General features: G+C 33.0%; 1 protein-coding gene and 3 long non-coding RNA genes across 4 annotated transcripts; 2 read left to right on the top strand and 2 right to left on the bottom strand.

Moving 5' to 3' along the window:
- Window positions 1-2,330: 2,330 nt before the first annotated feature.
- Window positions 2,331-4,773, bottom strand: LOC136224157 (uncharacterized). The gene is made up of 3 exons (XR_010686308.1): window positions 4,621-4,773; window positions 4,124-4,199; window positions 2,331-3,114 (listed from the first exon to the last, which is right to left on the bottom strand). It is a non-coding gene; the product is annotated as an uncharacterized lncRNA (long non-coding RNA).
- Window positions 4,774-4,961: 188 nt separating this feature from the next.
- LOC136223980 (uncharacterized) lies at window positions 4,962-8,972 on the bottom strand. Its single transcript, XR_010686229.1, has 3 exons — window positions 8,823-8,972; window positions 8,326-8,401; window positions 4,962-7,313 (listed from the first exon to the last, which is right to left on the bottom strand). It is a non-coding gene; the product is annotated as an uncharacterized lncRNA (long non-coding RNA).
- A 3,506-nt stretch (window positions 8,973-12,478) lies between these two features.
- LOC136221803 (uncharacterized) lies at window positions 12,479-15,083 on the top strand. The gene is made up of 2 exons (XR_010685315.1): window positions 12,479-12,779; window positions 14,641-15,083. It is a non-coding gene; the product is annotated as an uncharacterized lncRNA (long non-coding RNA).
- A 671-nt stretch (window positions 15,084-15,754) lies between these two features.
- On the top strand, window positions 15,755-19,126 carry LOC136223171 (glycosyltransferase BC10). Its single transcript, XM_066011040.1, has 2 exons — window positions 15,755-17,364; window positions 18,620-19,126. The coding sequence occupies exon 1, from the start codon at window positions 16,194-16,196 to the stop codon at window positions 17,346-17,348; it is 1,155 nt and encodes a 384-aa protein (XP_065867112.1). The 5' UTR covers window positions 15,755-16,193; the 3' UTR covers window positions 17,349-17,364; window positions 18,620-19,126.
- The last annotated feature ends 5,505 nt before the right edge of the window (window positions 19,127-24,631 follow it).

Raw genomic sequence — 24,631 nt, 5'->3', positions numbered from 1 at the left:
TTGCTGCTTGGAAAAGGTGCAATAATCTGGTATTATCTTGGTTAACCAAATCCCTTTCTCCTTCAATTGCAAAAAGTGTGCTTTGGCTAGATAATGCTAAAGATGTTTGGGATAGTCTTAAAGAAAGATTTGCTCAAGCCGATGTGTTTCGTATAGCAGATTTACAAGGGAAAATTTATACTATTAAACAAAACCAAAGGTCTGTAACAGATTACTTTGCTGATTTACAACTTTTATGGGATGAGTATGTGACTTTGAGAAATATCCCTAGTTGTGTATGTGATGGGTGTGCGTGCAATATCACTAATGCAATCAGAATCAACCAAGAAAATGATGTGGTGATCTGTTTTTTAAAAGGTTTGAATGAAAATTTTTCTAATGTAAAATCCCAGATCATGATAATGGAACCTCTTCCTACAATAAACAAGGCGTTTTCTTTGGTTCTGCAACACGAAAAGCAGTTTAATGTGCTAAATGGTCAAGATATTTCGCAAGAACTCCTGGCTTTGGTTAATAATTCACATCAATTTCGCAAGCCTAATTTTCATTCAAAGCCAGTGATTTGTTCATTTTGTGGAAAGAAAAGGCATACAATTGACACTTGTTATAAGAAGCATGGGTATCCCCTAGGATTTAAGTTCAACAACAAGTTTGCAAAGGCTAATGTTGCAGAATCAAGTAATGTTCTTGAGGATTTTTCAAGTCAAGATCGTGCTGGTATTTTGGGGGCAATTCCAAAGGGTTCTTCAAGTTTTACATCGGAGCAAATGGCACAAATCTTATCAATATTTCAATCGCAAGTTGTTGGGCAGAATCAAGATGTAAATTATGCTTCAAAAGCATGTGTCTCTGCTATTCAAGACCAGGCAAAACTTACTAATGGTAAATATTCAGGTATTATGAATACTTATGCTTTTGTTACATCTGCTGAAACTAAATGTGGTAATTGGATTTTAGACACCGGAGCCAGTAATCATATTACTGGATCTTTGTCTTTGATGATTAATTTTAAACCAGTTAATAATTGGTGTGTTATTTTGCCTAATAATATAAAGTTGAAGGCAACTCGTATTGGATCAGTAAAGTTTACACAAGATTTTGTGTTACATGATGTCCTGTTTGTGCCTGATTTTTCATACAATTTAATTTCTGTGTCCAGGCTAACAAGTTCATTGAATTATAGTTTAATTTTCTTATCTAAATTGTGTTTGATACAGGATTTGGCGACCAAGAAAATGATTGGATTAGCTAATGTGAAAAATGGTTTATATCATCTTGATATATCAGATGCTGAATGTGCCGTTAATTTTCTTCATGTTGCTACTAATCATGTTGATATTTCTCCTATTAATGCTATTGTTGCTTCTTCTGATAATAATGTTCAAAATCTTGGTGTAAATTGTAATCATAGACTTTGGCATTATCGTTTTGGACATATCTCTAATGATAGACTTGCTGTTTTGGGAAAGTATTTAAATAATTTTTGTATTGATGATTCTTTTGTCTGTCACATTTGTCCTCAATCTAAGCAAAAGAAATTGGCATTTCCTGTTAGTACTACAGTTGTTACTGAACCTTTTGATATCATTCATATGGATATTTGGGGGCCAACAACAAGTTCAATAGAAGGTTATAAATATTTTCTAACTGTTGTAGATAGTTATTCAAGGTTTACATGGGCATTTCTTATTAGAGTCAAGTCTGATGTTTCCAAGCTTGTTGAAAGGTTTGTTGAAATGATTTACACACAATTTAATAAGAAGGTGAAAGTTATTAGAACGGATAATGGTGCAGAGTTTCAGTTGCCTGTTTTTTATGCATCAAAAGGTATTATACACCAGACAAGTTGTGTAGAAACGCCCCAACAAAATGGTTTGGTTGAGAGAAAACATCAACATATTCTTAATATAGAGCTTTAAAATTTCAAAGTCTTTTACCAACTGTTTTTTGGAATCATTTTGTGGCTCATTCTGCTTATTTGATTAATAGAATTCATTCTAAGTTGATTAAGAATAGAACACCTTATGAACTTATATATGGAAATAGGCCTGATTTTAATGAACTACGTTCCTTTGGGTGTTTATGTTATGTGAGTACTATGTCTAGGAATAGAACTAAGTTTATCCTAAGCAAAACATGGTATTTTCATAGGTTACCATTTAGGAAAGAAAGGGTATAAAGTTCTAAGCATGAGAACAAGAGATATAGTTATTTCTCGCAATGTGAAATTTCATGAAGATGTGTATCCTTATAGCTCTAAACAACAAGTTTTTAATCCTTTTAGTGAGGAAAAATCTTGGGATGATAATACTGCTCTAATTTCACAAAATATTCTCAATAGGCAAAATATGTTACATCCACCATCTCCAAATAATAATGTTGAATTAGGTACATCATAAAGTGTTCTACAAAATGTACAACATACACAAGTGGATACTAACAATAGAAAGTCTACAAGACAACAAAATCAGCCTAGATATCTAAAGGATTATCACTGTGCACTTGCTGAAACTTCTCAGGTTTCTAATGTTCTTGAAAAATCTATTTATCATCTTTTGTCTTCTGTGCTTGCTTATGATAATTTATCTTCCAATCACAAAGCATTTTCCATAGCATTATCAATTCAGGCAGAGCCCACTAGTTACAAAATAGCATCGCAATATCCTCAATGGCAAGTCGCCATGGATGCTGAAATTAAGGCATTAAACGACAATAAAACATGGGAGATTTGCTCTTTGCCGGAAGGTAAAAAAGAACCAAAGTGCATGTGGCTTTTCAAAATAAAGAGAAAAAGTGATGGTTCCATAGAGAGATTCAAAGCAAGGCTGGTTGCCAAAGGTTATACGCAGCGAGAATGTCACGACCCGAACTTGGTCATGACCGGCTCATAAATTAAGATGACCTTAACCTATGCTAGCCTCGAATTTAATTTCAAAACAATACTTATCTAATTAATAAAGCCTTCTAACATAATGATACAACTTAAACAATAAAGAAGTATATACTATAAATTTATCCAAACGTCTCTAAATCAGTACAGTAGCAATATCTAACTAACAATATCCTCCTTCAATATCGAACCCCAAATGTTTGTCCAGCTATAGAGATCTTAATCTCAAAAAAAAAATCAACGTGGTGTGAGATTTCCGTCTATGCGAGCGAAAATCTCAGTGAGTGATAATCATAGCAAAACAGACAGGGAACAGGCATATATGCAGATAAGTTTCAAATTTGTTTTCAGAATTTATCAAACATGATGGTGTAGAGAAATCAAATAATATTGCGATATTTACTCAAATCAAGCAAATCGAATAATAATAATAAATTACAGAAATTCTCAAAACCACGGTACAGTAACATTAGAGTGATGATATTCCACATCACCAAAGGCCAGATAACAGACACAGATGGTAGCGCTACCAGATTCAGATTCAGAATGTCTTCACCGACCTTACACATGATTCTAAAACAACCGACACAGAGACAAACACGTACACAGATAAAACAATAACAAATAATGCAAGCCTAATATGAAGGTCAGTGAGACATGAAAACAGATACAGATAATACTGAGCACATGTACCGGTTTCAAAGTGTATAATTTATATCTCATAATATTTTTCAAATAACTTAAATATCCAGACGGCAGAATTCGAATAAATTTTCTTAAATATCCAGACGGCAGAATTCGAATAAAATTTCTTATTTTCAATACAAACAATAACAGATAAAATCAATCCATTACCAGAATTAAGTATAATCTCAAATAATTTTTACTTCCAACTAAGATAAATGATATCAGACAAACTAATGTACTAAGGGCATGTTCCCTAATGTAGAGAATATTTGACAAATAAATTTAAGCTCAAGAAAGTGTTTTATCATCTAACTAAGCACTATTTTGAACAAATAACATTTTTAAAAAAGTTCATCAGAACTGTCTTAAAGGAACAAAAATAGGAGATAAATTTAAAAATCGGATCGAACTATTGTTATCAAACTTTTAATGTTAATTATCAAAGGACCGGATGATATTTTAAATAAAATATTTTTATCAAACGGATTTCATGCTAGGGATTTCAAAATCAAACAAATAGTGTCATGAATCATGATTACCACTCACCTCGAACTCCGAATAATAGCCAAATCCAAATCTTAGCTATCAATCTTCCCATTCCATCCGAACACCGTCAAATTTCCTATTCGATCAACATATCCAACTAAATTACTCCAAAATTATCTCTAATATACTTAATCGAATTTCACACTACCGAACATTGAATCAAATTAGAATATTGGGAAATTGAATGAATTTTTGTTTACATATGGTATAGTAGAACTTATATGTATAAAATGCTCAAAATCTATTACGAAATAAAAAAACAAAAACTCCAATATGTATATATTTCTAAATGTGAAATATGAATATTTGGAAGAAGAAAAAAAAACAACAGAAACTATATAAATTAAATTATAGAAGTTGGAGCAATTGTTTCCAAAGCTTTTGAGAAAGGATAAAAATCAATTTTATTTCTTTATAAACTCAAACATGAATCGGTAAAACTGATTAATAATAGAGACAAAACATTTTAACAAAAAAAAAACAATCAGAAAACTTACTTCAATTTATGGCAGTACTCATAGAAGAATTGAATTTGAGAGTTTTTGCTTGAAAGATGAACCATGGAAAAAGATGAAAAAACCTTAGAGTGGCGGCTCCTTCTCCCCAAATAAAACAAAGCCGTAACTCAACATAATATCTATTTTTTTTTTTTTTTTTTTAGGTTTTGGATAGATTTTTTTTTTTGAAACCAGGTTTTGGATAGATTATTATCTATTTGTTAAAATAACTAAATTGATAAAATTGTAATATTAATATTGATCAAATTCGATAAAGTATATATGAAAAACAATTAGATAAAGTTTTCTCAAAAGAGGATAAATATGAAAATTATTAATTCAAATTCAAAAATTTACTTTAGAAAAATTTAAAAAATTTAAATGTTTACACAAATTGAGGATATTATATTCTTTCCCCCTTATAAAATTTCGTCCTTAAAATTTAAAATACTAATAATATCTATCAAAAGCTTAGATTAATAAACATGTACGAATCATTGTCACGTTTCCTCTAAATCTAATCTATGTATTATACAACATACTTCATTGCGTGCCTCTCAAACTGACATGCCACCGAAATTATATACATCAGTCTCACTCTAATAACACATCTTTGGAAGCATGAAATTTATAATGTGAATTACTAACTTCTCATTTGGAGAAAAATAACAGGTTGCAATCTAAGAAAATCACATCAAAACTTAATCTCCTTCTATTTCTCATTTCAATCTATTGAAAACTGTAGATATTCCAACTATGCTTGAATATAAACTATTCTAAAGACTAATGGCACATGTAAGCACTGCATATTATACTTCTTATAACCCCAAGCTTGCAATAAACAACTCAATAGATTAACTAGTCTTATGCTATTAGTTTGGAAAATTATAGCCTTATTAATTTTCTCCTTTAATTATAAAACACTTTCAAATCGGTTCTCCAAATATCTATAAGTCAATTCGGTTCTCCAAATATTTATAAGTGCAGTCACTATAAACCTTAAGCATATAAATCCTTGCTAATATCTTAATAATTTACAACTAGATAATGAAGGCTCTATGAAGCACTATAACACCGGATACATATCAATTCAATTTATTTTTTTTCCAAGCCATAAACTCAATACAAAAAAATATTCCTTTATTATGATAATGGTTAACTAAAGCTTTAATCATACAATCTCCAAATTATTTCTAAACCCACACTAAAAACTAAACAAAAAACCATTCAAATCCTTGGACCTCTGCAACATATAGGAAGCAATAACTTTACTGTTTTTTTTTATCACACAAACTCCAATGAGATAATTTAACCACCAATACCCAATATATCCAAGGCCATATAAGCATCCTAAACCATCAACACCAAACTCATTTATTCTCTCCAAAATACATAACTAATCATCAAACATGTTTCAATTTCACATCTCAAATTCATGAGTAGACTACTCGATGTTCAAAATGCTTAAACTCAAATTTTATTTTAACTCCCAATTACCTTGACCGACATCGAAGGCTTGGAAGAAAAAAAATCAACAACCCAAACCTTAATAAGACAAACTCGAAGGAATAACTTCACTCTCAAAGTCCATATCTATATTACTATTCAATTTTACATATTGAATCTATAGAACAATAAAAGCTCAAAAAACCTTCCACTTAGTTCTCCAAATTGTGTAACAAGACCTTCAAAATAGTTTGATAAGATAACCACTTAAAGCTTTAACAACCCACTCCAAATTATAATATCAATATTAAATGTATCTAAAAACTATAACCATGAACCTTATAATAACTAAAACTTTGATAAAAGAAACTCAAAATTAAAACGCTAGCCATATAAGCAACTAAAATTGTCTAAGCTTAAATGCACACTAATGAACCCATAATTTCAACTCGTCCTTAATTAGTCCACCCAAATGAGCAACACACCTTGATGATGATATTTCAATTATTGATTAAAACTCCAAATAATAGCTTTAGCTCATTGGTCAAAATTCTAGACCCAACCTTTATAAGCAGTAGATAATTAAACAATGGACTAAAACTCAAAATAATAGACTTAGCTACATCGCTACCCAAAAAAAATCTAAACCTGGCTCTGATATCACTTTGTAACATCCTGATCCAATACAATGTAGATATTGTCCGCTTTGGCCCAATTCCAACACATTGGGCCTCACGGCTTTAAAACGCGTCTGCATGTATTAAATTCTCATCTTACTAATAAGCCTCAATCACTCCCTCTCCATTTCCGAAGTGGGATTCAGTTCATTCCTGCCCCCCATCGCCATCCCTTAGGGCCGCTCCTTGCTCAGGCCTTCTTACCCCGGTGCCACCCACTCCGGATCGGGTCGTTACAGGCCCACCAGCTTCCGCCTGGTTCGTCCCCGAACCACACATCATACGTGGAGAGTCGGCTCTGATACCACTTTTGTCACGACCCGAACTTGGTCATGACCGGCTCATAAATTAAGATGACCTTAACCTATGCTAGCCTCAAATTTAATTTCAAAACAATACTTATCTAATTAATAAAGCCTTCTAACATAATGATACAACTTAAACTATAAAGAAGTATATACCATAAATTTATCCAAACGTCTCTAAATCAGTACAGTAGCAATATCTAACTAACAATATCCTCCTTCAATATCGAACCCCAAATGTTTGTCCAGCTATAGAGATCTTAATCTGAAAAAAAATAAAATCAACGTGGTGTGAGATTTCCGTCTATGCAAGCGAAAATCTCAGTGAGTGATAATCATAGCACAACAGACAGGGAACAGGCAGATATGCAGATAAGTTTCAAATTTGTTTTCAGAATTTATCAAACATGATGGTGTAGAGAAATCAAATAATATTGCGATATTTACTCAAATCAAGTAAATCGAATAATAATAATAAATTACAGAAATTCTCAAAACCACGGTACAGTAACATCAGAGTGATGATATTCCACATCACCAAAGGCCAGATAACAGACACAGATGGTAGCGCTACCAGATTCAGATTCAGAATGTCTTCACCGACCTTATGCATGATTCTAAAACAACCGACACAGAGACAAACACGTACACAGATAAAACAATAACAAATAATGCAAGCCTAATATGAAGGTCAGTGAGACATGAAAACAGATACAGATAATACTGAGCACATGTACCGGTTTCAAAGTGTATAATTTATATCTCATAATATTTTTCAAATAACTTAAATATCCAGACGACAGAATTCGAATAAATTTTCTTAAATATCCAGACGGCAGAATTCGAATAAAATTTCTTATTTTCAATACAAACAATAACAGATAAAATCAATCCATTACCAGAATTAAGTATAATCTCAAATAATTTTTACTTCCAACTAAGATAAATGATATCAGACAAACTAATGTACTAAGGGCATGTTCCCTAATGTAGAGAATATTTGACAAATAAATTTAAGCTCAAGAAAGTGTTTTATCATCTAACTAAGCACTATTTTGAACAAATAACATTTTTAAAAAAGTTCATCAGAACTGTCTTAAAGGAACAAAAATAGGAGATAAATTTAAAAATCGGATCGAACTATTGTTATCAAACTTTTAATGTTAATTATCAAAGGACCGGATGATATTTTAAATAAAATATTTTTATCAAACGGATTTCATGCTAGGGATTTCAAAATCAAACAAATAGTGTCATGAATCATGATTACCACTCACCTCGAACTCCGAATAATAGCCAAATCCAAATCTTAGCTATCAATCTTCCCATTCCATCCGAACACCGTCAAATTTCCTATTCGATCAACATATCCAACTAAATTACTCCAAAATTATCTCTAATATACTTAATCGAATTTCACACTACCGAACATTGAATCAAATTAGAATATTGGGAAATTGAATGAATTTTTGTTTACATATGGTATAGTAGAACTTATATGTATAAAATGCTCAAAATCTATTACGAAATAAAAAAACAAAAACTCCAATATGTATATATTTCTAAATGTGAAATATGAATATTTGGAAGAAGAAAAAAAAACAACAGAAACTATATAAATTAAATTATAGAAGTTGGAGCAATTGTTTCCAAAGCTTTTGAGAAAGGATAAAAATCAATTTTATTTCTTTATAAACTCAAACATGAATCGGTAAAACTGATTAATAATAGAGACAAAACATTTTAACAAAAAAAAAACAATCAGAAAACTTACTTCAATTTATGGCAGTACTCATAGAAGAATTGAATTTGAGAGTTTTTGCTTGAAAGATGAACCATGGAAAAAGATGAAAAAACCTTAGAGTGGCGGCTCCTTCTCCCCAAATAAAACAAAGCCGTAACTCAACATAATATCTATTTTTTTTTTTTTTTTTTTAGGTTTTGGATAGATTTTTTTTTTTGAAACCAGGTTTTGGATAGATTATTATCTATTTGTTAAAATAACTAAATTGATAAAATTGTAATATTAATATTGATCAAATTCGATAAAGTATATATGAAAAACAATTAGATAAAGTTTTCTCAAAAGAGGATAAATATGAAAATTATTAATTCAAATTCAAAAATTTACTTTAGAAAAATTTAAAAAATGTTTACAAAAATTGAGGATATTACAGAAAAGGCATTGATTTTCTGGAAACTTTTTCACCTGTAGCCAAATTAACCACTGTAAGATTACTTTTAGCTCTTGCTGCTATACACAATTGGAAACTAGAACAATTAGATATAAATAATGCTTTCTTACATGGTGATTTAGGAGAAGAAATTTATATGAAACTCCCCGAAGGCATTAAATCTGATATTCCTAATCCAGTTTGTAGTCTTAAAAAATCTTTGTATGGCCTTAAGCAAGCTAGTAGAATGTGGAACTCCAAATTAACTAAAGCCCTTTTAACTCTTGGTTTTGATAAATCAAAGGCAGATCCTTCTTTTTTTGTTCGTCAAAAAGGTAACAATTTTATTGCATTAACGGTGTATGTTGATGATGCTATATTAGCTAGCAATAATGATTCTGATATTTCTGAAGTTAAAACTTTTTTGCATAAATGTTTCAGTATTAAGGATCTTGGTACTTTAAAATTTATCCTTGGTTTAGAAATAGCAAGAACAAAAGAAGGAATACATGTTTATCAAAGAAAGTATACTTTAGATCTTTTTGCTGAAATAGGTTTTTTGGAGGCAAAGCCATGTTGTACACCTATGTCAGTTGATAATTTTGATTTTGCAAATTCGAAGTTGCTTGAAGATGTAACAGCGTACAGGAAATTGGTCAGTAAATTGTTATATCTCTGTAATACAAGGCCATATATAACGTTTGCTGTTCAACAACTTTCACAACATTTAGAAAAGCCCACGGAGCATCATATGGTAGCAGTTCACCGAGTTCTACGATACTTGAAACAACATCCTGCCCAAGGAATTTTCTTTCCAGCGAAGTCTAAGATTCAACTTCAAGCATTTACAGACTATGATTGGGCCAATTGTAAAGAAACAAAAAAGTCGGTTACAGGATTTTGTGTTTTTCTTGGTGACAGTTTTATTACCTGGAAATCAAAAAAACAAAGTACTGTTAGTCGATCATCTTCAGAGGCGGAGTATAGAGCGGTGGCTTTAACAACTTGTGAACTACAATGGTTGTTGTTTTTATTGAAAGATTTACGAGTTCAACACCCTCAGCCAACTTTGATGTTCTGTGATAATCTATCTGCAATACAAATAGCAAAGAACGAAGTGTTTCATGAACGGACGAAACATATCGAAATTGACTGTCATTTTATTCGAGATAAGGTACAATCTGGGAAGATTCACTTGCTGCCTGTCACAACAGAAAATTAACTTGCTGATTGCTTCACCAAACCCTTACATTCACCATTGTTAACATCATTTCTTCGACGATTAGGAGTGTTAGATGTTCATCTTTCCAGCTTGATGAGGGGTGTTAACCATACATAGGCTTATTATTAACCATAGGTTAGTAGTTAATGTTAAGTTAGCAGTTAATTAGAATGTTAGTCAGTTTCATTTAAATATATCTGTTAGACTCAAACGGTTATAAATAGGAGTAATATACTGACTATGAAGATAACTTCTTTTTCTTGTATTCTCTTCTTCTTCTTCTCCTTCTTCTTCAATATAACTCCTTCTTTGCTTTCTTCTACATCATATTGAGATCCTAATACGTAGGAAGGATGCCTAAAGGATCCACCTTAAAATACAAATAAGAAGGAATAAATGTCCGTTGTCGCATTTGGGGCAGTTACAAGGAAACCCAAAAGGAACTATTATTCTTTTTATAGAAAAATAAGGACACTTAATAGAGAATAAATAACCATTAATGAGAGTAATGAAACAGTTCAATTAAGGTGCTGTTTGATAAAACTGAAAATTAAGTGCTGAAAAAATAAGTACTGAATTTTAAGTGCTGAATATTATAAGTGCTGAAAGTATTGAATGATTTAACTTTTATAAAAATATTTGTTGATAATGTTTAACTTAAACTATTAAGTTAAATATTTTGACTTATCAAAATAAGTGATTTTTAACTTAATTAACTAATTTAAGTGGTGGAGAAACAACCGTTATCAAACGCACTTAAATTAAATAAGTGCTTAATATTTTAATTTAAGTAATTAAGTGTTTTATCAAACAAGGCCCAAGCCTCATTAAGACAAATATGTTACAAAAAGGTGTATATTTATCTACCTACCAGAGATATCTTTTCAAGTGAGTTAACTCACTTTCTAAAGTATTATTCATATACTCACTTTAGTATCGAAGTGCGAATCCAACGGCGCTTTGCAAAGACAAAACACGTATCAATGAAAGGACAATTATCAAATCTCTCCATTTTTTAGTTCTAACGAGTGAATATTTACAATACTAAAAAAATATGCATTGCATTAAAAAAAACAATTATTACAATAGAAAAACATTCCAAAACATTCAAAGAGAGATAAAAATTTAATCTTAAACCTTAATTGATTTTAAGAAATTTTTTTGAAAGGATTTTTAAGAATATTTTAGTGGGATCGAAATTGAGCCCTTAATCTTTTTTTTTTCCTAATGCTCTTCCAACTCCTTTAACTTGTCTAAATTGGTCATTTTATCCCTCAAACTAATAGAATATCCTATTTATCTCATTAACTCCATAAAAGTAATATTTTTCACCCCCTCAACTTGTCCATTTACCTCCTCAACTCATAAAATATCCTATTTATTCCCTTAACTCAACAAAAGTGGTATTTCTCACCCTTTACAATCCGTTATCGATGCCTAAATTGATACCTTTTTTTAAACGTTAAATCTATATTGGTGTTATTTTGTAAGTGGAACCTAAATTGATACTTTACCAAAAACTATAAGCATATTTTGGTATCTTATCCCTGCATATAATGTCTTTAACTTGTTTATATTAATGTTATTGTTATTTGCACTTTTATTCATTCCTTCGTTTTTTTTTCAACTTTGTTTGCTAGTTAAATTTTGATTATCTAATTATTGTAACAAACACATGAAAGATCAATATAATTATCAAATTGAAACAAAATAAAAAAAGTTGGTATTAAAAAGATATATTTTCAAACCCATTTGAAGAAGTCTTATTAATTTTGCACTATAAAGAGGTAAAAAATATCACATTTATAGGAGTTAAGGGTGTAAATAGGACATTCGATGAGTTGAGAAGAGATAAAATGGTTAATTTGAACAAGTTAAGAGGATAATAGAGTTAAAGGAGCAAATAAAATATTCGATTAGTTGGAGGAATAAAATAAGGGACAATTACAAAACTAGCCCTATTTTAAAACTTATTTACATTTTTAATGTAGTTCTCCAACCTTTTACAAATTTAGGTAGTTTGAGTGTACTTGGACAAATTTGCCCTTGTCTTTCCCATTCCCTGTTATACGCCCTAAACATACCGAACGACGAACGATCGAGGAAGAGAAGCGAACCATAAGCGAACGGCGAGGAGAACAGGGATAGGAAGAGGAGAAGCGGCGAAGCGAACGACGACGAAGAAAACGGCGGCATAAGAAGAGGAGGAGAAGCGGCGGTGATAGGAAGAGAAGGAAGAAGTCGAACGGTGAGAGGAAGAGGAGGAAGCGGCAAACGGTGAGAGCAAGAGGAGGAAGAAGGCAAAACTCTTTCCGGCAATCTCGTTCCACCATGGGTAAGGAGTATTTTTATTGGCTTTTAGCTGTTATGGCTACTGTTAATTTGGATGCTTGGATTCAACTTATGTCTGAATTTGTTCTGGGTTTGGCACATAACTGGATTATTCCTCATTTGTGTCAAGTTCATCAATTTTTGTAGGAAATTACCTGCATCGGTTATTTTAGTTTATTAATTACTTATTTAAGGCATCCTTAATTCGTTAAAGTGTATGCTGGTATTTTGATTAATGAAATATCTACTGAAATTGCCCCACTTTTCAAGGTCATAAGCAGTTAAATGCTTACAACAAGCAGATAACATAAGCTCATCATCACCCATACCATCTTCTCTCAAAACTCTCTTCCCTCCAAATCCATATCTACTTCTATGATCAACGCCTTTCTTCTTCCAATTCCCACCTTGGAAACCCTTAACAAACTGAATAGCAGAAGCAGAAGCAAGCATAGGATCCTCACCAGGAGTTTCTTGGCCTCTCCCCCATCTAGGGTCCCTAAAGATATTAACATTTGGTGCCCAAAATTACAATCCAGCTTGGCCTAAATTATACATGGCTCTAGCCTCAATAGCAATTGATGATCCAATTAAGAACCAAAGAGTCCTATTAAAAGCAGCAACAGTAAGAATAACTTGAGGGAAAGCAGTAGCTGAAGAAATTGGTCCATTACTGAAAGAGGGCCATTGATGGCAATTCCAAGGAGAGATTCAGACCACCATTCATAAGTAGGGATTCCAAGTCTAGGAATGGAAGATGCATTATCTGAAAGGAATTGGATATTTTCTTGAAGGGTGAGGAGAGAGATGAGAGAGTGAACTCTTGTGGGTATAGATAAAGATTGATTACAAAATGGGTAGGAGTTATAGTGAGGTGGGTGACATGGAAACTGAAGTATTTCTGATTTGGAGAAGGAGAGTTGGAGAAACAGTAAGAAGAAGAAGAAGAGAGTGTTTGACATTGGAGTTGGAAGTTAGTTAAAGAAATTAGGGAATTGTTTTGGGAATTTTCAACTTTGAAAGGATAGGAAATTGGGAATTGGATTCACTACTTATGTCACATTAGTAATAGTATTAAACTTTTCTTAATAAATTGACCTATGTATTTTAATAGAAGGAAATAATATCAAATAACGATAAATAATAATAGTTTCATAGAATGCTGTTATCAGAACTTTTAGTATCTTGACATCAGTGATACTTGGCATGTATTTAGCAGTAAGCAAGAATTTTTTTGAGTTGATGTTATTCGTTTGAGATTCTTTGATTTCAATCTATTACATTCTATTTATTCATTTCTCATTTTCATGATCGTATTTTTTGAAAATACTATCTTCTTCTAGAAAGGTAGATGGTGTTGATAGAGAGACAGGAACACATTTGTGCAGACGGCCTATTGCAAAGATTGAAACTTGGCTTTGTTGTTTGAATTGTGTCAATGATGAGTCTTCCATGCATGTCATTGTGTTCCAAATTATAGTCTTAGAACTTCCTATATTCATTGCAATATATATATATATATATATATATATATATAGCTTGAAGAAATTTTGTATGGACCTCTCCTAAGCCCTCCATTATTTGTTAGATTTATCATTTGCATTTTCTGAAAATACGACAGGTACGACAGACAATATATTCTGTTATTTGTCATATTTTTTTAAAATACGACAGGTGCGACAGAGTATATTTTCTGCTATTTGTCGCATTTTTTGAAAATACGACAGGTATAACATACTATATACTTTGTTGCCTGTCGCATTTTTTGAAAAAATGACAGGTACGACAGACTATATATTCTGTTATTTGTCGTATATTTTCTATTATATTCTCTGCATTTGTCTGATTATTTGTCTTATTTGCAGCATGATCAAAGGTATCACAATAGAACAAAATGAGAGAGACTGAGATAAAGTTCAAGTACCCATTTGCCCTAAATTGCAAAGCTGTTCAACAAGTATCCATGGGGTGTGGTGGCGGATCGTATGGCTTCCATTTTAGATTGCATTTTGCAGCCGAGTTGTATCATCAGAAGTTATTAGTAGATAATCTAGAAACAAGTTTGCATTTGTCTGATAGTTAGACATTGTAGATTTAGTGCATTTCAGGGGTAGTTTTGAAAATACGATAGGTACGACATACTATATTTTTGAGAAATAGTGATGCTTCTTTGTATGAAGGTCCTGTTTGAGTTCCTCATGTTGTTTTTGTCTTTTGTTCTAGTGCTTAATGCTCTTTTTATTTGTATTTAATACTTGCTCTTTTTGGATACTAAATGTAAATAAAAACAGTACTTTTGGTGGCTTAATTCTATAAATCTCACTGAATGATTATATTCATTTATGTTCTACTTTTTGTGTTAAATACCGAAGTACCGAATGGAGATGTGTAAACTCTTGGGGCGAGATTTGCCTTGGGTGAGGTTTAATAAAAAAGTCAGTCGGTGAATCAATGATCAAATAGCAGATTTTGGAGAGATTCTTAGGTATTATTTCCATTCCAAAATATTTATGAAAATACGACAGGTACAACAGAATATTTTTTCTACTATCTGTCGTATTTTAAAATAATATGACAGGTACGATAGTCAATATACTATGTTGCCTGTTGTATTTTTTTAAAGTACGACATGTACGACATACTATATATTCTATCGTCTGTCGTATTTTAGGTACGACAGACTATATCTATATACTTGAATTTGGAAAGATAATGGTATTTTTGTCCAAATATAGTAAAACTGCTTAGATTTATAAGAAGTTGAAAAAATAGATTAGATATGTAAATGAATTTTAAAATAGAACTAGTTTTGTAATTATTTCAATAAAATAATTAATTTGAACAAATTAATAAAACTTGATGAACATTATGTTTTTTTTTTTTTTTAATTCAAACAGCGGCAATTAAACGGAGAGAATTAATTGTTACACAAGTTGCGAGAACAAAACATTTCCAAAATATAAACCAATTTTTGGGCTTTATCCGGCTTAAGTTGAAATCTCGGGAAATTCATCGTTAATGTTTATGCTTACAACTCAGTCCATTCCTCGACAGTAACGTAACGGTGGTTAAATTTCTAAACAAGTTAACGGCGTGAAGATTAATGTCTCAACTCAACTTGGTTCCGAATTCCGATCCCTCATCCTTTTCTATTTCCTTCCCCTTTTTCTGAAAAAGCTTCAGACCTCACTTCCTTGCTGTACAAACCCATAAAAGGTTATCTGCAAAACCACTACAACCCTTTAACTAAACCCCTTCCGACGCCACAACCACCATGGCCTCGGTCGCTCCTCTCTACTAGAAAACCTAATTGGGCACAATTCAACATTTTTCCTTCCAAACCCTAATAAAACTTGAGTATCCACTGTATGAAATTGGAGTCAGTTGAACAATTTTTATCAATTGGATCGGCATTTATATGCCAAATTGTCATCTTTCATTCCCCAATTCCTTTTTCCTTCAATCCCTAAAAATTGGTCCTCCAATGTTCTCATCCCCATTCATTCTCACGTTTTCCCTTCTCCTTTCACTTCCGATTCTTTTCCTCTTAGCCCCCAAAATACTTCCTCCTCGCCTTCCCGCCATCTCTCCTTCCGATGAACAGGACGATCTTGCCCTTTTCCGCAAAGCCGCCACCGATGCTGCCTCTTCCCATCCATCCTCATTCTCTCATCTATCCGCCTCCAAACCTAAGCTGAAGATCGCTTTCCTTTTTCTCACCAACACCGATCTCTACTTCGCTCCTTTGTGGGATAGATTCTTCAAGTCACATCAAGATCGGTACAATATCTATGTCCATGCCGATCCTTCCGTCAATATTACCCACCCCGCTGGTATTTTCAAGGCACACTTCATTCAAAACGCTAAACGCACTTACCGCGCTTCCCCCACTTTGGTCTCCGCAACGCGCCGCCTCATGGCCACTGCTCTTCTCGATGATTCCGCCAACGCTTACTTCGCTGTTCTTTCTCAGTTCTGTATCCCTCTCCATTCCTTCAATTATGTCTACGACTCTCTATTTTCTTCTAAAACTTTCGATCTATCGTTCTCCGAGTCAGACCCTGAGTCAACTCAGTATGGAGTCAGACTCCAATACAGAAGTTTCATCGAGATTATATCTAAGGAGCCTCGTCTATGGAAGCGTTACATTGCGAGAGGGAGGTACTCCTTGATGCCCGAAGTGCCGTTTGATAAATTTAGAGTTGGATCGCAGTTTTTCGTGCTGACGCGCCGGCACGCGCTCACGGTGATCAAGGATCGGAGTCTATGGAAGAAATTCAAGCTGCCCTGTTACAGAGCCGATGAATGTTACCCAGAAGAACACTATTTTCCTACTCTATTATCAATGGCGGATCCTAAAGGTTGCACACGCTACGCTCTAACAAGGGTTAATTGGACAGGAACCACCAATGGACATCCATACACATACCGACCGGCCGAAGTATCCCCGAAACTGATTCAAGATTTAAGGATATCAAGTTATTCCAGGTCGTATTTGTTTGCGAGGAAATTCTCACCGGACTGCTTGAGACCATTAATGAGAATTGCCGATAAGGTCCTTTTCCGAGACTGAAAAGCGATGTGCCCTGGTTAGTTGGTTACTACTCCTTTCCTAATTCATTGATTGCAGAGTTTTGGATTATTTGCTTGATTAAGTTGCTGAGTTGACACAATGAGTTTGGTTATGAAGCGTAATTGGTAAATTAATTAGTGGTGGTTATGGTATGTTTTATACTATGAAAATTAGTTGTTGAGAGCTAAGTCAAGGATCAAAATTGAACTTTCTTGATTGCTTTTAGTGTTTCATACTGCTTATAAATTTGAGGGTAGTCTCATTGTTTCTGTGAATTAACATTTTATGTAGCTAAACTTTGTCATGTATATCATTTTCTAATTAACCCATTTGAATGAATTGTGAAGTGCATATTCCAAATTCCTTAGTTAGGCCATACAAGAAGGAAGTTTTGGTATTGTAATAAATGGAAATAGTCAAATCTAACTTGTGACAGGATAACTATTCCATGCTTTACTTTTCTTATTTGACTTTGTCCTATATGGGGTTTTTTTTTTATTTTTAATATAGACATGAAAATCTCAACGAGATAGATAATCCATCTTTATTTTAAACTTTAGTGTTCATGACTGAATTTGTTGAAATTTATCCTTTTTCTAAATTTCAACCTTTATCAGCCTCCATACTTTGAAAGACTGTTGTTTTCTAAATTAGTTTGTGTTTGCGGTAGGTGACTAAGTCCAATTCCAAATAATCCCAATGATATGATTTGGCTGGAAACATTCCTCTGGATTGTTTTGCCCGGCTTCTTTTTTCTTAAACCAATTCTGGGTTTTTACCTAAAATGGCAAAAGCTTAAATTTAAGCTTTGCACTTGGCACAATTTGTCCCTGTATCCCTCTACTTGAGTTTTGTGTACTGGCCTGTATATTTTGATTCTTAACAAAATACTTTGGCTAAATACATCATTGGCCCAAAAAACCGATTAGCCCCCTAAAGTTTGAAGATGTCCCCCTGAACTTGCCCAAATCTGCTGTTACACAATAGGGGGTTAATCACGTCATATTAAGTAAGTTGAAGGTGCTAAGGAGACATGTCTAAAAGGGATCAATCAGTGTTTTGGGCTAAGTTAAGGGGACCTGATGTATTCAGCCAAATACTTTTGATGGATATATTTTGTGCAATTGTGTCGAGGGTTTAAACTAAATGGGGTTTAAGGTTGTATTGTGAATATGTTGGTTGTTTAGAAAGAAATGAAATTTATGATTTAGGGGGTTGGTTTCACTTGACAATTTTGTTGATTGGAGTGGGATTGACATTTATTTATACAGGGGAATGAAGAGTTGTTGAAGATGATGGATGAGAGAGGGGAAATGGGTTTGAAGAGGCGTAAAAGCCCACAAACTAACCCCCTCAAGTTCGGAGCGGGAGAAAAAAGAAATTTGACAAGTGGGTAAGGTAAGAAGCAAAAGCCTAGACCTTATGGTATTTTGTGGGTGCAAGAATCTGAAAATAGTGAGCACGAGCTTTGTCTCCTTTTTTGTGTTTTGTATATATGTATGTGGAATGGATTGAGGGAATAGAGATGGGCGGACGCCATGGTAGGATTAAATATGTCTGTCCCTTTTTCAGTGGAATATATCATTCTAAAAGTATGGAAGATGGTATTCCAAAGCATGTGAGAGAAATTATATAAAATTTAGAAACAAGATTCATTTGTTGGGTTGGGTTGGGTTGATAGCGCCTCATAATTTGCATGAGCTGTTCTGTTGCCAACAATCAATTTCGTTTGCTAACCACCACTTTTCATATTGAAATTTCAATTATTTTGGGCAAGTCATTTATTAATTGTAACAAATATTTAACTTTAAATTAAAAAGTATACATTCAATGATACATAGATTTTTGAAGACAATTAACCCTCAAGAAATTAACATGTAAAAAGTGAGCACAATCAAAGATAAAATTTATTCTATTTGTGAAATCAAATCTATTTAAAGACTTTAAAATTGAAAAGTCCAAACAGTAAAATTGGCTATTTTTGCCAAAAATTTCCAATGAAAACCCTCTTTGCTCTAATTTCTTTCAGATTCAATTGTCCTCTTATGTCTTTTCACAATACCTTTGAGGGTCATTTTTGTATTTCTGCCATTTCTTTCAAATTCATGGCAGTTGCTTATAGCTGGCATCAAAACGGCGCAGCATTGGTTGGGCAATTTAGACTTTTCCCTTCCTTTTCCTTTCCACAGGGTTTCTATCAAAAAATCATCCGCTTACCTAGTCGTCCACTCCAAGACTCCATTTCTCTCAAGATTCTCTTTTTATGCGCGGTTCATTCTCAGATTAGTAAGATGCTGTCTTTGCTTCGTCTTCTGATTAAAACATCAGCAATATCTCAGTAGTCATCTTTCTTTTCACATTTTTGTTGACATCCGTAGCCTTTTTGTATGGTTTTGTTTTCTGTAAAAGTGTGGGATGTCATCAAAAGAACGCAGATCTATGGTTCAAGTATATTTGAAAATCAAAACTGAGAATGGCAAATTAATCTAAAGAGGTTAAGAAAAAAAATATGCAAATAAAATTTAAAATAGTAATAATAATAATAATAAAAATAATAACTCTTAAATTAGTTAGTATCATGGTTTGGTTTACTTGCCACTCTTCTAAAGAAAATAAGATAGAGAATTAAAAAAAAGTCTATTATTGCATTGGAAATTAAAGTATTATAACTTAACAAGTTTGATGAAATGATTAGTGATGATGATGTGAACACAGCTAATAATCTTTTTTTTTTTTTCAGTCCAAGCATGTTTTTAACAAAATTTAGTTTCTTTAATATTTCTTTCTTGCCTTCTTTCCTTCTTTATTTGAGCAATTATATAATCTTTCATTTATATTCTATATATATCTTTCACATCAAATCTTCATATATGTATAAATTGATTTAGAAAAGTCATTAAAAAGAAACTGACCTGAGAGCTCGAGAATTTGTGTATCATCCCTCTGCATTGGTAAAAAGAAAACAATTAGCCAATGTGCTCAAAATCGAAGCAAGATTATAAAAAATGTATCAATTATTTGTAAACATAATATATATCAACAATAAAGAAAACTTATCACAAATTTATAATAATATATAAAGTTAAGAAAATGGACCAAGAGATTTTGAAACAAAGAACATGATTTTTTTTTTTTGTTTGTAAGTGTATCCACCGCCGACAGCAGTGGCTATTTACTTTCGCAGATGGTTTGCACCTCTATGGATGGGACTGCTGGTCACGGAAATTCTTTCCATTTTCAAAGGCGAGGATCGAACCCTGGACATGATTCTTTTTAAATTGATGTTTTGCGATTGAACTCTAAATAAGAGTTAGAAAGTTCATTATGAAAGGAAGGTGAATGATTTCATGGAGAAAAGATAAAAAGTTCATTATGAGAGGAAGCTGAATGATTTCATGGAGAAAAGATAAAGAGGTTTTGGGGTTTAAAATCAATTAAATACAGGAGTTTCGGATGAAGAAAAATAAAAGGATTTTGAGGCTTAAAAACAACTAATAGGGAATTTAGGTCAAAGTAACTTTTAGGAAATGAGAAAAATGTGGAAAATTTATAGGTCTAATATATCACTAGCTCATTGGACTTGTCTAAAATAGTAGATTGGCTTCCTGAACTTTGCAAGTGTCTCACCATCTCTAAACTTGCTTATTTCATATCACCAACTCTATAAACTTGTCTATAAAAGTAGATTAGTTCTTTGAACTTTGCAAGTGTGTCACCAACTCCCCAAAACTTGCTTATTCTGTAACAACTAAATACAAAAATCAGAATACTAACTCTCGATCCTTATCCATTCAATCTCTCAAACCTGTAACACTAACTCTTATAATAGGTTGAAATGTATGAGAAGCGAAAAAATTACCCCTCGAATAGATGAAAATATAGTTTTAGAATTTAGATTTAATAAGTTTTTTGTATTTAGTTGTTACAGAATAAGTAAGTTTAGGGAGTTAGTGAAACAATTGCAAAGTTCATAGAGCTAATCTATTTTTATGGACAAGTTTAGGGAGCTGGTGATACAAAATAAGCAAGTTCAGGAAGCTTGTGAGACACTTGCAAAATTTAGGGAACCAATCTACTATTTTGGACAAGTTCAGAGAGCTAGTGATGTATTAGGCTAAATTTATATAATGACATGAAAGCTTTTATGCACGTGTCATTGTTATAAAAGGTTGCATGTTTTACCTTTTATATATACTACCTCTGTTTCATATTATATGTCATTTTATATGATCAGTACACGTTAAGTCATCTTTTTTTTTCTACTATAAAACACGGGTTTACAAAAATTAATTAAAATAATGGACTTATTATAGAATAAATAAATATTGGAATCAATAAATAAGAGGCAACAATATCTTTTTTTGCAATATTCTTAATTTCTATACAACTTTTTAAAAAGACATGTAATATGAAACGGAGGGAGTAGTATATAGATACTAATCAATTGAATTTAAAAATGAAATAACAACAAATGAGGAAGAGGAAGAGATTGCTTGGAGAATTAATAAGTCAATTAACTAGCAAGAAAATAATATAATTTTTAATTTTTATTGTTTTTGACACATCAACATCATGTTCATGCATCACTTCCAAAAACAACTTTCCTAATTAAACTATTACTATTTGGTAGAAACAAGAAAAGAAAAAACAACCAACCAAAAGAAAACCTATCCTGAGATCAGCTTAGGGAAACTAACCCCAATCCTATCTTCTAAAAGAAGAGAAGAGAGAAAAATAGGAGGATCAGAAAGGGTAGTGACGCCCAACATCCCCTTATGGCCAGCCGCCGCCAAGTGATCAGCAACCCGGTTCTATTCTCTGAAAATGTGGCTGAACTTTATGAACTCAAAGGAAGAGCAGAGCCTTTTAATAGCTTTGATAAGGTTACGGATATTAAGACAAATAACATGATTATCAGAAATCATTTTAATGGCCTCCATGTTATCAGACTCAACAGATAACGACTTTAAACCCAGACTCTTGGCAAGCTTGATACTAGAGAGAATACCCCAAAGCTCCGCTGAAAAGGAAGAGCCCACCCCCAGATTCTGGGTGAACCCAGACAGCCAGGCGCCCCCCCGCATCTCTAAAAACACCTCCGGCAGCAATCTTCCCATCATTGAGGCAGGAGCCATCCGTATTCAATTTCACCACCCCTTCTCTCGGCCTGCTCCAGCCAAGGAGGTGGACCTCTCTCTTCTGGGTAGACCTGGCAAGGGAATCCCCTTTGAAACTCTCAGTAATATTAGAGAGTTTTTCCGAGAAGAACTCAGCTAAGTTAGGAATAAAAACAGCTTTATCACCAAAAATCTCCTCGTTCCTCCACTTCCAAATTTGGTGACAGATGATAGCAAAGAAACTATTACTACTTATAAATGTTAATTAATTGAATTTAAGAAGAAAATAATGACAAATGGGGAAGATGAATAGATTGCTTGGAGAATTAATGAGATAATTGATTTTCTAGAGAGAGAGAAAAAAATAGGGAAAAGTATAAAATAAACCTTGTGGTTTGGGTCATTTTTAAACAACTATGTGGTTTAAAAGTTGGTAAACAGGTACCTTGAGGTTAATTCTGTTAGCAAACACAGACCAAATTGACTAACGGTATTAAAAAAATCAAAAGTCAAAGGGAAAAGGAAAAAGAGTTAATTTTGTCATTATATTTATTTATTTTATAAATTAACTCTCTTATTATCTAATTATCACAAATAAACTCCTAAATAAAAAATAAAAATCAAATACATCATCTTCTTCATCTCTTTTTAATTTCTTATTTTTCTTATTCTTTTTCTCTATTATCCCACCTCTTTGATGCACGGACACGCCATAGACCCAGCGTATCCCGTGTCGGATACGTATCCGATATGGACACAGCCGGAAACGCCAGGGACACGATGTCGGGGCCGTGTCCGTAATATCGGAAAGTTGGACACGCGTATCAGTGAAGGATATGCGTGTCCCAGGAAAAAAAACCTGCGCTTCTTCAAATGTCAAATTAAAACCTGCGATTCTTCAAATTCAAAATACAGCCGTTCAACTTCACCGATCGTCGTTATAGTTGATAGATTTGGAGAGCCAGAACTCCAAAGGACAGGGGGAATTAATGCCAGAAGAAACTCCTAATAAATACAAAAACTCTCAAACTTCTCCATCCATCTATATAAATAGGGCTCCTAATTATTTAGTTATATTACAAAAAAATCATATATATAAATATATTTTTAATATTTATAAATGTGCCCCAATAGTTTTAATATTTACACGTGTCCCCACGTATCCGCGTTCTGTGTTTTATAGAAATAACGTTTCCCGTATCCGTGTCCGTGTCGGATACCGTATCCATGTCCGTGTCTGGGCAACATAGTCCCACCTCTTTATTAATTTTTCTCTCTCTAAAATTAATTGAACATAAAGAGCATAGCTTCCGAACAAGAGAACCTTATAACATGTTTGTTGTGGTTGATGTTATTGGAAGCTGCCAGAATAAATTATTACTTTTACAAATTCTTCTACACTTGCATTTACTAAACCTTTCGAATTTCAATCAAATATGCAGTAGTTACTATACTATTCACTATCCTACTCAGCCTGTGATTTATAAATCAAAATTCACAAATTTAAAACATATTTGCCCATAAAATTAATACATCGTTATCTTCAAATTCAAATTCAAAATCTGTTGCTTATGGATTGCATTTTTCTTTAACAAATGAATGTGTTGATTTTGGGTAATTAATGGATGGAATAAAAAGATAAGATTGATTTTTTTTTGGGGTTTTGCTATTCGTCGCCCCATTTCACTTATTGTCGCACCCTGTTGGACAATATTGCCCTTCTCATTATTCATTGAAAAATCTCATATTCTCTCTATCTCGTGGCTAGTCGTTGATTTGTGAAAAAATGGACTCGAAAACTCCGGAAAAGGACGATTTCAAAGACAAGGGAAGCAAGTAATCCTAAAACAATTGAAATTTAACGAATTGAAATCTAAACGAAATTTTTTTTTGGTTGAATTTTTCTTAAACGGGTAGGCCACCCATTTTTCCCTAGGAAAAACGGGTGGTGGACCCGATTTACTCTAGGGAAAACGGGTCTAGAACCCGTTTTTCCCTAAGGGAAACGGGTTCCTCACCTGTTTTCCCTAGGGGAAAACTTGTGGCCTACCCGTTTTCCCCAAGGGAAAACGGGTCTGGTTTTCTCCCAGGGGAAAACCAGGGCCCGAACACGTTTCCCTTGGGAAAAACGGGTAGGCCACACGTTTTCCCTAGAGTAAATCGGGT

Source organism: Euphorbia lathyris, chromosome 3 (assembly GCF_963576675.1).
Source record: "Euphorbia lathyris chromosome 3, ddEupLath1.1, whole genome shotgun sequence".
NCBI lineage: Eukaryota > Viridiplantae > Streptophyta > Magnoliopsida > Malpighiales > Euphorbiaceae > Euphorbia > Euphorbia lathyris.
This window is presented reverse-complemented; position numbering and strand designations above follow the sequence as displayed.